Source organism: Athene cunicularia (genome assembly GCF_003259725.1).
Source record: "Athene cunicularia isolate RWA chromosome 6 unlocalized genomic scaffold, athCun1 chr6_part1, whole genome shotgun sequence".
Classification (NCBI taxonomy): Eukaryota; Metazoa; Chordata; class Aves; order Strigiformes; family Strigidae; genus Athene; species Athene cunicularia.
The window spans coordinates 11,389,187-11,403,898 of NW_020799105.1; the positions used below are offsets into that span (position 1 = coordinate 11,389,187).

Below are 14,712 nucleotides of genomic sequence, written 5' to 3' on the forward strand. Positions count from 1 at the left end.
CGCGACTCCGGCGCTGGAGCAGGGGGACAGTCCCGGGCCCGGAGAGGGGGGATGCTCGGGGGATGGTGGGGTGTTAGGGTCGGTCCCAGCCGGGCAGAGGTTGCCCCGAGGCAGGTTTGTAGGGAAAAGGCTCCCCTGCCGGGGGGTGGGATGCTTGAATCTCTTCTGGCTGCCCCCAAGCTCACCTTCCCTCACTGCTGCTCCCAAGCCCCTCGGAACACCAGGGTTTGGCACTGGACTCTCTCCACCATGCCATGGACCCCCCGCTGCACTCTGGGGTGGCACAGCAGCACCCCGGCCACAGGTTCCCTCTGGGAATGGAGAGGCTCACCCTGCTCAGCAAACCCCAGCAATGCCACAGAGCCTGGTGTCTTCTCTGCCTGTCACCTGGTGTCCCTTAGAGCAACTCCAGAGATGTTCTGCCCCCAGGATGGGGTGGCTGCAAGACAGTGAGGCCAAGTATGACCCATCTGTGACCCTATTGCATCCCCCTCCATCCTTTGTCCCAGCAGGGAATTGCCTGGCATCCCTCATCCCACCACAACATCCGTCTGTCCATCCCACCTCATCCCCCACTGTCCGATAGCAAAGCAGATGGGCTGGGGCTGGCAACATCCCTCCTTCCCCACGTGCTTTCCACGGATAAGGCCAAATCCCATCCCCTTTCAGGGCCTCCTTCACAGCAGCTGTGAAATGGGGCAGCGGTTCCCACCTGCCTCCCAGGAGCCATGAGGGAGCCAAACCTGTCGGTGGCCGGTAGGTTGGGTGCTCTGGTGCCGCAGGCACCGGGGTGTGTGCAGAGGTGGCTCCCCTGAGTCCTGGTGATGCTTTTCCTGCCGCGGTCAGGTGTGGGTTTCAGGCTTTGCTCTGGAGTTTCAAGGAGGTGGCGGTAGCAGGGCACGACCCTTGCTCTGCTTTGCCGAGCAGCCCCACGCGTGGGAAATGCTGCTTGCTGCCTGCCCAAACGTGCTGCAGGGAAGATATTTTTGAGCTGTGTAGGAACTTGGAACCCACACACAACTTTTGGTTTCTCCGGTAACTTTAAAATGTCCATATGGATTTAAATCAAACGGAGGTTAAAAATAAATTCCAGTCTCTCCAAGGCTGAGACCTTTTATGCCTGGGCTTACCACAGAGCCAGCAGTGCAGCGGGAACCTGGGCAGAGGGGAGCTGCTGTGTCAGCCCCTGCCCGCGGGGACAGGGCTGCTGGGAAGCCTCTGGGGAATAAGACTAGAAATATCCGTCCCATTTCTCAGTGTGGGAAGCAAAGGCCCCGGGAGGTCATGTCACTCATTTGCTGTCGCTGACCAGCCAGGGCAGAGTCGGTATAACACCAGCTATCCAGGGAGGGAGCTGGTTGCGGCAGCACCAATTTCCCCCGTGTTGGCTGAACACGCAGCAGCCGTCCCTCCCCGTGGAGGGAAAAGTTGTTTTTCTCCCAGAATGAGTGTGGAAGTGATGCAGCAGGAGGAGAGGGGATGCAGCCTTAGCTCCGGGGAGGCTTTAATGGCTCAAGCCCCTGCCTGCTAACCTGGCCCAGGGTGTCTCACTTCTTCTGGGATGTGTTGAGGAGCTGGGACCCCCATGGGGCCATAGCAAAGCCCCAGGGTGGAGCTGGCAGTGCCAATGTAGGCTTAGTCTCTCCCTGCAGTTGGGAGGGTCCCTGCCAGCACGCACTGTTTGATAACTCAGCCCTGCTTGGGGACAAGCACAGGCAGTTTGGGGTGTTGCTGCAGCCTTGGGGACCTCCATCTGTCAGGGTCCGTCAGGGTCTGGGGGACATCTGCCATACAAGAGCTGTTAACTGAAAGAGGTGATTTGATGTCAGGCGATGCGAGAGCCCCACAGCAGCTCCAGTGATCGCTGGTGTGCAGGAGGACAGCAGTCAGTCCTGCTGCCTCCCCATCGCTCCCCAAAACCAGGGGTGGGGGCAATGAGACACCCCTCTATGCATGCCCAGGGAAGGGTTAGCAATCCCCCCTTCCAAAGGAGGGAAGCAGGACGCCCAGCAGTGCTCAGGGTGGGAACACCCCACACCTTTCCCAGAAGCATACCGATTTTAAAGAGCTGCTGAAAACGGGTGTGCAGCGTGTGCAGCGGCAGCCCCCCCTCCTCATAGCTTCTGCAGCAATGCCCAGCTGTCCTGGGTCCCCGGCCAGAGCAGCCGTGGGCTGTGCAGGCGAGTGGCACGTGGATGTGTGTGTGAGGCGAGAGTGCCTGAGTGAATGAAAGCGGCCTGTATGTGAGCGGCGGGGAGAGCAGGCACAGGCTCCCTCTCGGGGGGCATGGGCTGGCGGTGCTGGGGCCAGCTGGGATGGACTCTGCCCGCGCCTGGCCCCGCTGTGGTGGCATGGGGCGAGGGCAGGCACCGGCCATGCCCAGATGCTGAGCCTGGGGCTAGGCGCCTGCCTGGGTGTTAAGAAGAGAAATGTTTAGGTTACGCCACTCGGAAATTAAACCGGTCCATTTGTGGGGTATTTAGATGACGCTAGCAAGAAGTAAAAGCCGTCCATAAATTACATTATTCCTCCAGCCCTCTAATGACATGAGTGATTAGTGTGCAAGCAGAGCCCAGAGCCAGTGTCTTGGGACTGCTCGGGACATGGCCCTGCGTGAGGGAGAAAGGGGAGCCCAGAGCTGCTTTGCCCCAAGGAGCACAGGTACTGTGTCCCTGGCCCCAAACCCTGGCAGCGCGAGGCGAGGCAGGCTTGGAGGCAGCTTTCCTTTCTGCCTGCTGCTCCACAGGGGTGTGTGGGCAGCAGGAATGCCCCAGCCCCAGCTTGGGAGCAGGGATGGGTGGCCCAGGGCCCCATCTCACTCTGCAGGACAAGCCTGTCCCAGCCGTTGGTGTGTCCTGCGAGCGGGGTGGCATGGACCAGCACAGGGTCAACACCCAGGCAGGCTTTGGGTGGGTCAAACCCCCTAGCTGCGTTTTGGAAGGATGAGGGATTCACCTTTGGGGCTGTTTGTCCCCCAGAAGGGGTTAGGAGGCTCACTTTTCACCCCTGCTTTCTCCCTCCCTTTGCTCCACCCCAAAGGCAGCCGCAGCGTTTGCAGTGGGTGAGCAATTGCTATAGAGACCATCTGCAGAGCTTTGGGATCCTCCTGCCTCCCCAAGGCACGGCTGAGGGATGGGGACTCCCTAACTCTTAGCACTTTTAGCAGCCCACCCAGTGAGATGAAAACCGTAGGTAGCAGTGCAGCATCTGGCTGAGCTCTCCGCCTTACCTGGAGGGAGGGTGTTTCAGAGGCATCTCTCCTGGTGGAAGTAAGAAAGGAGAGATGGGGCTGATCTGTCCCCCACAGACATGACAAAGGGAGGATGGGTCAGTGGGGTTGGCAGGAGGGCAGCAAGAGACGGGCTCTGGTGTCAACCACGGTGTAAAGCCGAAGAGCCATGCCCCAGCGATGCATCTACTGCAGGCGGGTTCCAGGTGATGGGCAGATCTAGGGCTGCGCCAGGGGCTTATTCTGCTGCTGGCAAACCCAGCGGCTCCATCGTGGCTGCTCGCAATCTGTGATCAGCCAGGCAGATGGAAAATCTCTGTGAGCTTGCCGTAGTGTAGGATTTCCACCTGCAAGGGGGATAATTTATTTCCCAGGATGTGGAGGGGGTGTCAGTGCTAGCCTGTCCCAAATAATAGTGTGTGTAAGGGAAGAACTGGGATTTGCAGCTGGAGAATGTTGTGACAGTGTGTGAGGGAGGGCAGGAGGTAGGCAGGGGCTGTCTGGGCACCGGGCTGTGAGCATGTGTGGCAGGTTTTGTGCCACGCCTGTGGCTGCCTGCTGGGGTGGATACTGGGGAGGGGGACGGGGATGGAGACACTGCCCAAGACGGTGGCAGCACCTCGCCCATACCCAGAGCAAAGCTCCTTTTCTCACCTAGTTGCTTCCTCAAGCAGCACAGGAACACCCCTGGGTGTACGGCTGCCTCACTCTGCTCTGCCCACACGGGTCTGGCAGGGCCAGCCACCTGCATCCCTGTGGCCAGCAACGCGCGTGGGTCGTCCTCTCCTCCTAGAGCAGCCCCCAAGGAGGGGTGACACCCACCAGTGTCCTTCCCTTGGGGGATGAGGCCTGTGGGAACTGAGCGTGCTGCCTGTCCCCCTGCTCCCCCGCTAACTTGCCTCCTCCACACTGCCGCTGCTGCCCCACGCGTCCCCCCTCCACTTGCCACTTCTGCTCCCGCTGCCCACGGCCCAGTGGTGAGGCTGGGCTGGAAGCTGGGCTGACCCTTGAGCCAGGTCCCCAAGATCCCCAGGAGGCCCCCAGTGGGGTAGGGTGGGGAAAGGGCTCCCACTCATGTGCTGGGGCGGGGGTTCCCATGGGGTCTCCTCTGTGCCAAATGGATGCTGCACCTTCCTGGGGTGATGGGAGCATTGCCTGACTCTGCCTCGTCTCTGTCTGCTGTCTCCCTCTCTCTGGCATCTGTACCCCTCTCCCTCTTCCTTTTTGTTGTCCTGGCTTGCCTGCAGCCCTTCAGTGCCAATGAATCCCCTCTCACGGGGCATTGTGGCCTCTCCTGACCAGAGGCTGAGATCCTGGCAGTGAGGAGGTGGGATGCTGCTCTGAGCCCATGCCGGGGCAGAGCCGCATGCGGGGCAGGGGGCACAGGGACGATGCTACTGGGAACTGCTGCCCGCGGGCAGGTTGGGTTATGCAGGTGGAAAGGCCAGAGCTGAGGTTTTGGCATCTCCGGCTGCATCCCTGCAGGCAGAGGCAGGTTGGAGCCCACAGGGAATTGGTGGCACAGGATTAATTGACAGGAAGTTTGTGGGTTTGGTCGGAGTGGTTAAACAGCTGATTTCTGCAGATGCTGATGCATAATTCATGGACTGTCGCAACTTTGGCCAAGGTGCACAGCTCCTGCTGCACAGGGCGGGTGATGCATGGCCAGGAAGGGGTTTGCTCTTTCACCATCTCTGTGTTTGGGCATGGAGAGGAGTTTTTCCCCACAAGCTGGCCCTGTTGCAGCTGGAGGTGTCTGGACTTGGTGATGCTGCTTCCTGCTGTGTGCTGTGCTGGGACCAGTTGCCCCCAGGGCTTTGGGAGCTTGAACAGGAGGAAGTTTGGGAGGGTGAGCAGAGCTGGTACCTAGAGCAGGTTCTGGTTTCCCCCAGGGCCATACTGGGTCCATAGGTCCCTGCTGGAGCTGGGCCTCATCCCCTCACTTTGCAGCCTCATCAGGGGGTCACACTAGCCCCGAAGGACAGGAGAGACCCCATTAGTGGAGCTGCCCTCCCCCTTCCTTGCTGGCCCTGCTCGTTAGTGGTGTTTTCATTAGGAGAAGTGCTTTGGTTTTGTTTAAGCCAAATTGCTGTTCTTGGGAGATGATAAATCCATCTGCTGGCAAATCGCTCTCCTGCCGCCGGGATGGATCTAAGCCCTGGGCTTTAATCGTGTTGCAGATGAATGAGCCTCTAGTGAAATGAATCTCCCTGCTGTGCCCCGCTGGGGGGCTGAGCTGGGCAGGCTGTCTCCCCGACGCCGCAGTGAGGGGCTCTGCCTTGGGGTGGGGGATCAAAATCCTCCACTAAGGGGTTGTGGAGCACTGGGGGTGGTTATTGCCAAGCAAGTGAACTGCTGGGGCTGGTGCAAGCAGCTTCCCTGAGAGCAACGGGGGAGAGGAGCCCATTTCTACAGGGCAGGGGCTGGGGTCCTGTTCAACCCACTGTCCATGCCAGGGTGCTCTGCCAGTGGCCAGGGCTGGGTGGGTGCCACGCCATGGGGGTGAGCAGCAGGACAGTGCATGGGACAGGGCTGGGGATGGGATGTAGGGGACAGAGTGGCCTTGCTTTCAGTGATACCCTACTGAGCGGCTCTGCAAAGGGGATGTGGCAGCAGAGCTGTGCTGGGTGAAAGGTACTTACTGGGGTCTTCCCGTCCCCAGGCTGCTGTGGATCTGGCTGCTTCTGGTTTTTAAGGAAATTTGTCTTCTGCTTCAAGTGAAAATGGGTGGTGCAGCCCCCCGGGGAGCGGTGTGAGTAGTTGGCTTTGGAACCACTCTGCAGGAGGGGAGCTGGGGGCAGGATGGCTGCTGCATTCAACAGGAACCGCGGGGCATGGGGCGAGAGGGGACTCTCACCTTTGCTGCCTCTGAATGTGGGTGTTCTTAAACATTTCCTCTGCGCTCTTTAAAGGACAGGTCACCTATGAATGCTTGTGGGCAGGGGTGTTGTATACGCGCCCGTGCATGCCCATGCTCTCACACGTCAAGCCTCCCCTGCCTGTGGCTGATGGCAGCCCCAGGGCTCAGCTCTGTCTGGCTCTAGGTGACTCCAGCCCCTTTTTGGCAGGAGCCACCTGGCTTTTGAACCTGTCAGGTCAGGATCCCTCCTGTTCAGGCAGCTGGCACCCCTCTGGGACAGTGTTAGCATTGCTGCTGGGAGCTCTGGGGTACGGCAAGAGGGACGGTGTCCCATCCATCCTTCTCATGCTCACCCCACCTGGGCATGTTGAGGACTGGGGGACATTCAAGCAGGTGCGCCAGCTCTGAGCATGGCTGCTGCGGTGCCCATACGATTCCTGTGCCAGCTCCATGCTCCACTTAAGTGAGCCCTGGGCTGTACCTGGGACAAGCAGGTGGCTCTGTCCCAGATGGGAGGGAGTGGTGTGGGGTCTGGCTGACCCCCAGAGAGGTCAGACGAAGACCGTGCTGCAGCAGCTGTGCCCATGGACAGGCAGGGGTTGCTTGGAGCCCTGAGGGCTGGTGCCAGGCTGGCAGTGGACATGGATGGCTTCACCTGCCGTCCCTCTCCTGGGAGCAGGTCAGAGACAGTGATGGAGTGACTAACTCTGCAGGTGGGCTGTTGCACCAATGTGCTGGCCCAGCTCTGCCATGTGGAGCAGAGGGACTGACTGGGCAGGACAAGACTCCTCTGGGGTGTTCTGCTGCCCCCGTGAGCCACCTCCCATGGCAGTGACATTCCTGCTGGGAAGGGGCTTGGCAGCCTAAAGCAGAGGGAGGTTTCTTGGCAAGATGCTACCATGAGAGATTAGCAGGACGCCATCACTGACCCTCTGTGGGGCAGAAAGTGGAACCCTGCTCCTAGCTCCAGGCACTGACCCCAGCAGCAAGCAGGACTGGGATGCACTAACTTCCTTACCTGCCCTCTTCCCATCACCAGACCCACACATTTGGACACTAAAGAAGTGCTTTTTAGAGATGGACCATTGGTGACAGTCTGGCCAGGATCTGAGACACAGAAAAGAGGGTTTCCAGGATTTTTCCCTTGGCCTGGCTGGGGAAGATGCAGCCCTGTGGGATGCAGAGAGGCAGTGGTAAACTCACACATCCATGGATCACCCTCAGACCCAACAGGAGCCAGGGAAGAGCTGTCTGGCTGCTCTCACCCGATTACTGTGGCCCATCCAGCTGTGTCGGGGAGAAATGAGAGCCAGGCTGCTTGCTAATGAGATTAGACAGGCTAGCCACTGCTTCTGGCCCGTTTGGTTAATTGCTTCTTCCTAGACTGAATTTCTAAAAATTGTATTGGTTACAGAAAGCCTCCGAATTGGTTTAAAGGCAATAATCCACCCCATACTCTGTCACTGCAAGGGTCCCCCTGGGGCTACTTTGTAGTGGTTTGTTGAAGTCCCCGGTATGTCTCTGCGTGTCTCTGGTGTCCCCAGGAGGTGGCTGGCTGGGCTGGCTGCCCCTTGATGGCTCTTGATTTACTCTGGGAGGAAATACGGATGAATTTTTAATGGTGTGATTTAGCAAAGCCTCCCAGAGTTGAGGGAGAAGGGAGAGAGTCAGATGCCAGGCTCTGTGCTGCAACCCGAGTGACAAGTCCCCTTCTGCCCCAAGGGCCATGTCAGGCAGCTGCCCATCCTGCCCATCCTGCTGTGCTCCTAGGGGCATGCTTGATTTGGTGGGGTCTGGTGGTAAGACACAGCACCCCCAGCCTCTGATTGCCTCTGCATGGTGTCTCAGCTCCCAATTTTACCCCGAATTGGGGAGGGATGGCTGCTGGTGCCAGGTTTTGGGGTTGCAATATAGGTTGACAAATGAGTGCAGGGCTCAGGCAGCGCAGTGAGGGATGCTGTAATATGCTGTGGTTACGACTGATCCCAGCATCCCTCGGGGACATCTCAGCCCTCTCCTGGATGATGGCATCTGCCCTTAAGTACCTCTTTCTTTCCCCCTGACTCTCCTTCCAAAAGTTGCATCTTCCAAGCCAGCCCCTTCCCTGTGCCGTTCATGCTGACCCAAACAAATTTCCCCCAGAACCCGCCCTCCCTGCTCGCCTCCCCTCGCCATGCAAAATGAGTCACTCCCAGGCACTGGGAATCATTCATGTCATTTCCCCCTTTGCCGCAAAGTCATTAATGCGAATGGAATAATTTGTTGCATAGCGGAGAGGATCAGTGGGAGCACTGCTCTGGCAGGTGATGCCTGGCTGTGGCTCCCCACTGTCCTGGGAGAGGGCAGCTTGGTGGGATTGCTGGCTGGGAGCATCCCAGGTCTTGCTGGGGTTGTGGTCCCATGGCTGCACTGTGCAGGCAGCAAGGGAGTTGGCTCCCTGAGGCATTTTCCCAAAAAATATCAAGTCCCGCCTGGGCTCTGGCTGTGTGGGATGGATCTGTTTGTTGTGGCCTCGGTGTCTGCTCACCCTCGCACAGCTCCTCTGAAAGGAGCTCATATCAACTTCTGCGTGGTGGCACAGGCAAGAAGTATCCCCTGCATTGATCAGGGTGTGTGTTGTGGCAGCCTGCGTCCTTGCCTTGTCCCTGCCATGTGCTGCTCCAGCTCCTCTGGGCTCCTCAAGCTGTGGGGTTGCAAGTGCATCCCACCAGCGGCCAAATCCCTCCCAGCTTCTTGCTGCAGAGCTGGGGACCCTGAGGTGCCCCAACAGGGGTGCAGGCTGTGTGGGACCCTGCATGGCTTGGGGCCCTGCAGCCCCAAAGGGCAGCTCTGGAACTGCTCGCAGTGAGGTCCCAGCTGGCTGTTGTGGCTGGCAATAGCAAACCCATGCACAGGTTGCAGATACGAGCATGACCAGGGTGACCTCCCAGCGACCTCCCAGCCCCCCAAGCAGGGGGCTGGTTGGAGGGGGACTCACCCACCCCAGCTCAGGACCATGGGTGCTGGGAGCCCTTGCTCAAGTGATGCTCGCTGTTGTTGTGGCAAATCTCGTCTCTCCCCTGCATGGTGAGGTGGGAGAAAGGCAGGGAAGAGTGCTTTTAGGCCTTAAAAGGCATTATGGAGGCTGCCCCCTGCCCAGGGTTAATTTTCTTCTATCCCATGCTCGGCTAGGCATTAATTTAAAGATGCTGCAATGGGAGAGGGGGACCCTAAGAGGATTGGAATGAGACCAGGAGGATTTAATAAAGGGAAGGTATGTGGCTGGGGCTGGGGGCTGTGCAGGGACAGGGGCATCGATGGTGCAGGATGGGTGGCAGGGTGGAGGTGGCCATGCACCCCTCGGGACCGAGTCACCCTGATGTGTCCCAGCTGTGACTGTGGTGGTACCCAGTGGCTCCCACCAACTCCTTGAAGGGGACATAGGGGTGAAGCTCTCCCTGTCCCCTGGGACAGCACCACTGCTTGGTGGCTGGGCAGGGAGGGGGCTGTGGGCTGGTTGCTCACAGCATGGCCATGCCCCATTTCCCACCCCTGTCCCTTGCTGCATGTGGGAAATGGGGCAGACATTCCAAACCCAAGCCTGGAGGAACCCAGCAGATGGGCATCATGCCCAGCTCCATGGGGGGCAGACAGGGCCCCTCTGGGGTGTCACATCCCAGTGGGGACTTTGCCCCCTTGCCCCAGCTGGGCAGCAAGTCCCTTCAGTGCAGAGGGCTGCCCCAAAACAACGAAGGGAGGGAGAAGATGGTGTTTAGTATTTCAAAGCATCTCCCTGAACACCTGCTGCTGCTCCCTGGGGCTGGTTGAGACCCAGCATCCCCAGGAAGGGGTTGGGATTGGGGCCACCCCAGCCCCATGCGATCTGGAGGGGGAGGCTCTTGGGCCCTCATCATCCGGGCAAAGGAGTCTTTCCCCCTCTGTTGCCCACAGACCCGAGGATCTCGCCTCTGCCCTTGGCCACAGCTCTGGGGCAGGGATGTGGGTGCCCAGTGCCTGCAGTGGCTCCCCGGGCCTGTGCCACCCTGCCTCCCTCTGCGCTGTTTGTTTTCACAGCCCGCCCTGCTGTAATTACAACCCGCTGTCACTCTCCCGATAATATGTCTTTCCTTTTATCACTGCTTAATTAAATAACTGTGGGGAAGTGAGGGGCTGGTAACCCCTTGTTTGCTGGCACAAACAACCCAGTGGTGCTGGGGAGGTCTCTCAAGGCTGGCAGAGGAGCTGGATGGGGAGGCCTGTGCCCTGGCTCGGGGAGTGTGGTTGCATGTGGGGTACCTGCGTGCCCCTGAGAGGGCTGAAGTGCTGATTTTGTTCATGGGCACAGCATCTCTGGCACAGGTGTTTCCAAATCATCTCAGAGGTGCCTTGGACGTGACCGCTGTCGCCCTGTCTATAATTCTCCCCTTGGCTCAGAGCTATGCCCACTGCCAGGACGGGAGGAAAAGGTGCAGGCCAGCCACCTCTGCCTGCAATTAGTTGGTGCTAATGAGTGTCCCTGGCAGCTGCTGCTGGGTCACTGAGCTCCAGCTGAGTATCTGCTGGGCACTCCCGCTGTGGGGCTGGACTCGTGGGTCCTGCTCCCCAGTTGGCAGAGCATCTTTGGCTGAGCTGTTGGTCCTCAGTGCAGACATGGTCTCCTCTGCCTTCTGTCCATCCCTTCCCTCATTCCTCCACTGTGTTTCCACCTTTGTGCCTTCCCCAGGAGGCGAGTCCCTGCTTGGCCACCAGCAGTGGTGCACCTCCAGGTGCTGCCCCCGTGTCTTGCTCTCCTGGCTGCCTCTTTTTCCTCATCCCAGCTATCCCAAGGTGCCGGAGCACCAGGAACAGTGTCTCTTATGGCATCCTTTGGAACAGGATGGTCTCCTGTTTAAACACACATGGTCAGGGGTGGTGGGAGCACTCCCCCGGGCACTGCCTGTCCTGCTGTGATGCACTGGGGAAAGGTCTGATCTGACAGGATTTCTATCTTCCTGAGACAAAGCGCTGCACTGAGCTGTGGCAGGGCAGCCCAGTCTGCGTGGGGATTGATGAACACCCCCAAACTGCTGCCAAGCCCCGAGGTTTGTGTTTGCCTGAAGCAAGGAACTAGGTCTCTTTGCAGATGTGATCTCCCTCGCGGTGCCAAGTGCCCGTGCACCACGCACCCGCCATCGCATCGCCAGCTACGCTTAGTGTTGATTTTGTGGAGGGTGGGGGCAGCTCTTTGCATTGGTGATGAGATGTACAACATGTGTGGCTGGGTTAGACTGGAAAACGCCCCCCATTTGCAGACTGGCCTCCCGGCACTGTGGGCAGCCATGGGTGTCAGAGGCCTGGCTTGGAAATGATTGGTCTGGGGATGGAGAGGTTTTGGGGGCACTCTGGGGCTTTGTGTCAGGATGCTGTGGGGCAAAGCTCTCTGCCTGCTTAGGGGTTGCATGCAGGCAGGGGAGCATGGGATGATCTGCAGACTGAGGGTGCCTCTCCTCCTGGTGTGCTGCCTGTCCTCTTGCCTGCCTTGGATTTACAGCTCGAGAGTTGATTTGCACAGATCAAAGCCTGAGGGTATCTTTCATCTTGGCTTACCTGGGTCCCACCTGCCCCCCAGCCTGAAGCGCGGGGGGATTTGGAGGTAATCCTTGCAGTCGGGATGCTGATAGCTAATTATAGCAGAGCCTCTCACTTCGTGGGAACCACGGTGAATTGTCCCTCGAGTCCAGGCAGCGATGGTACAAATCTGCTGCTAATTAGACTTGAAAGTCCTCTCGTGAGCTCAGGCACAGGATGGATATTTGATTATTAACATATTTATTTCTGAGCCTCTCAGCAGGTCTTGCACTGGGAGGCTGTTCTCTGCCCCTGAGTAATTGCCGGGCACGTTTATTCCTATCAAGACTGCTTGGGGGCTCCAGGGGAGGGGCAGCTGTACAGCTCTGTGTGTTCATTTTTGGGGGTGTCTCACTAAGATGTGTGGAAAAGACATCTTGCTGATGCTGAGAAGTTCCTGGGTGGGACCACAGTCCCCCGGGTCTGCTCTGTGCCTCCTTGCCAGCCCCTCTGCTGGGTGGGATGCTCCTGACCCTTGTACCCAGGTGGGCAACACAGGGATGTTTTTTTCCCACCTACTCTCACACCTGTTGGCTCTAGGCATTGGGTAGGCAGCTGCGGGGTTGAGAACAACCCAGTGTGTGGAGCTGGTGCTTAGCACCACAGCCCAACACAAAGCTGCCTGCCATGGCACCCCCAGGGAGAGCATTCCTCCCTCCAGCGGAGGCAGACAAACTACGATGGAAACACTGCCTATGAAACAACCGAAAATAGCTTTCCTGTCCCCAAAATGTCAGTTTAAAAAGACAGTCTCTGGGGGCTCCCTCAGGCTGGTAGTGGGCTGAGCAGGTACCCTGAAGATGCTGGGTGGGTGGCCCTGCTGCACCGTGGGGCAGGGAGTGTAGGGCAGCAGGCCAGAGGTCTGAGCCTTCACTCATGGTGTGAGTGGGAAGAGGGTCAATACTGGCATGTGGGGACATCAGCCCGGCTGTGGGGCTGCGCATTGTCTTGGGTTGAGGCTGGAGAAAGGTGCAGGTGGGCTGTGGGCTGTCGGAGAGGCAGTGCTGACCTTGTGTGTCTCCCCTGCCGTAAGCCCCTCAGGTCCCTCCAACCAGGTTGTCACCCAGCTGGAGATTTCAGGCCAGTGCTGGGGGCTGTCAGCATGCAGACAGGTGAAGAGCCATGGGTCAGGACCTCAGCCCCATCTCCAACACCACTTCTCTCTCCCTCCCTGCCTTGTTGCTGCATCTTCCCATGTGAGGAGGGTCTGAGCTGGGGAGCAGGGGACAGGTGCCTTGTCACAGCACTGGAGTTATTAATAGCATCAAACACTCTCTATGCCTTCAATCCAAGTCAATTTTGGGGGAGATTCCTGCCATTTGAAGTGTGTTTCCCCTCCCTGGGATCCCTTGGGTGCTTTATCTCCCTCTCCCAGCTGTGCAGCCAGTGTGTGCCAGAGCCCTTGGATAAGCTGTGGCGCTAATAGTCTGTGCTGCTCAGCCTGGCAGCGTCTGGCCGGGTGATCAAGGGTGCCCCACTGTCTGGCCCACAGCAGCCCCATGCTGCCTGCACACGTGGGAGCCGAGGTTGCTTCCCAGCCCATCCCCACTGCGCTTTCTCCTGTCACCGTGGGTAGACGGAGCTGTTGGTGACGGAGAGAGCACTGACTACAAGGAAATTAGCCTAGTGCCATCTCCCATTTATTGGAGCCCAACCTGTGCACAATTGCATGGGCTTGTTAATTTGTCACCGTCACCGTGGCTTGACATGGGGCAGTGAGTGTGGTGAGGCTGGAGTGATGCTGAGGGCTATGCCCTCCCCTGGAGCAGATTTGGGAGCAGGGCTGGCATCACCTGTGGCCAGGATGAGATTTCTCCCAGTTTTGCAGTTCATGAGACCCTGCTGAGGCTTGGAGTGGGAGCTGGGACAGGTCTGGGGACACAGGCTGCTGTGCTGGGGATGGAAACCCCAGCTGATCCCTGTGGGGTGCCATGAGCATGGAGCAGGGTGGACATCCAAGGGGCAAAAGGATACCGGTTCAGGATAAGGAGATGCTATGTCAGTGTTGTGCCTCAGTGTGAGCTGTGCACCCCCAGATGTGCGAAGGCTGTGTTCTTTGGAGGTCCCAGGGGCTGTGCTGCCCCACTGCCCCATATATCCTGGGTGCCTCCAGCATTGCTGGGCTTTGCAGACCCAACAACCTCAGAAATGGCCCCAGATGCTCCAGGCAGGCTGTGGTGTCCTTACTGCTGCTGTCTAGACATGTCAGTTCTATAACCAGGGCTGGGCTCAGGTCCTGGCTCTTCTCCCTTCCTTGTGCCTCGGTTTCCCTGCAGATATTGGTGCTGGACTTTGCCCTTCCTTTGCAGGGCAGGGAGGGTCTCAGGGTGCACCCCAGAATCCTGGGTGGGAGGAGATGGAGCCCGTTCTCCTCTTCTCCTCCACGCTACACTGTGGTGGGGGCGATTAATTATTCTAGTTTTCCATAGGGTACTGTTCTAGTCTCTAGCTCAAAAACTTTAGACTCAACTTTTAAGATTGCAACTAGAAAATCAGATAATCTTTGCATGGCACTTCTTAGTTGGGAAGGCCATCATGCTACAGGACTTGCATATTCCATCACTAATGTAAAAAGTCTGTCAGCTTGGTGGCAATTAGATAAAAAATGGAATTGGATATCTATCTATTCAGACCACTGTGAAGCTATCAAATGTTCTGAAGACTACTGTACCAAACTGCCTGATCCAGCATTTGGTGTAACCAGCAGAAAAACTGTTATTGGATTCTGTTGGACACAGTCCATAATTCATTTTTCTTAATTTCTGCTTTTCTCTTTTTTCTCATTTCAACTGTGTCCCAGAGGGAGAACCGCTGAAAAGCCACAAAAACATTGCTCTTCTGTTCTTTTAAGTACTTGTGAGACAGGAATCTTCAGTAATTTGATGATTGCTTCCCTGTAGTCCCCAAACCACTCATCAAAAATGGACCTTTACTAGTTTTCTAAGAGCCAAAAGTTTTGAATAGGTTGGATAAACTTCAGTTATTCATCAGATTCACAGGACTAAGTAAAAATCCCAAGGTCCTGTTCAGTTCTATA

General features: G+C 57.7%; 1 protein-coding gene across 2 annotated transcripts in view; it reads left to right on the plus strand.

Moving 5' to 3' along the window:
- Positions 1 to 2,540: 2,540 nt before the first annotated feature.
- KCNIP2 (potassium voltage-gated channel interacting protein 2) overlaps positions 2,541 to 14,712 on the plus strand; it is a 43,412-nt gene continuing 31,240 nt past the window's right edge. The window contains exon 1 of one of the 2 annotated variants that reach the window (XM_026851627.1): positions 2,541 to 2,661. In XM_026851627.1, coding sequence (XP_026707428.1) covers positions 2,604 to 2,661 — 58 coding nt within the window. In that variant the 5' untranslated portion in view covers positions 2,541 to 2,603. The remainder of the gene's footprint in view (positions 2,662 to 14,712) is intronic. The other variant, XM_026851631.1, reaches the window with a different exon arrangement.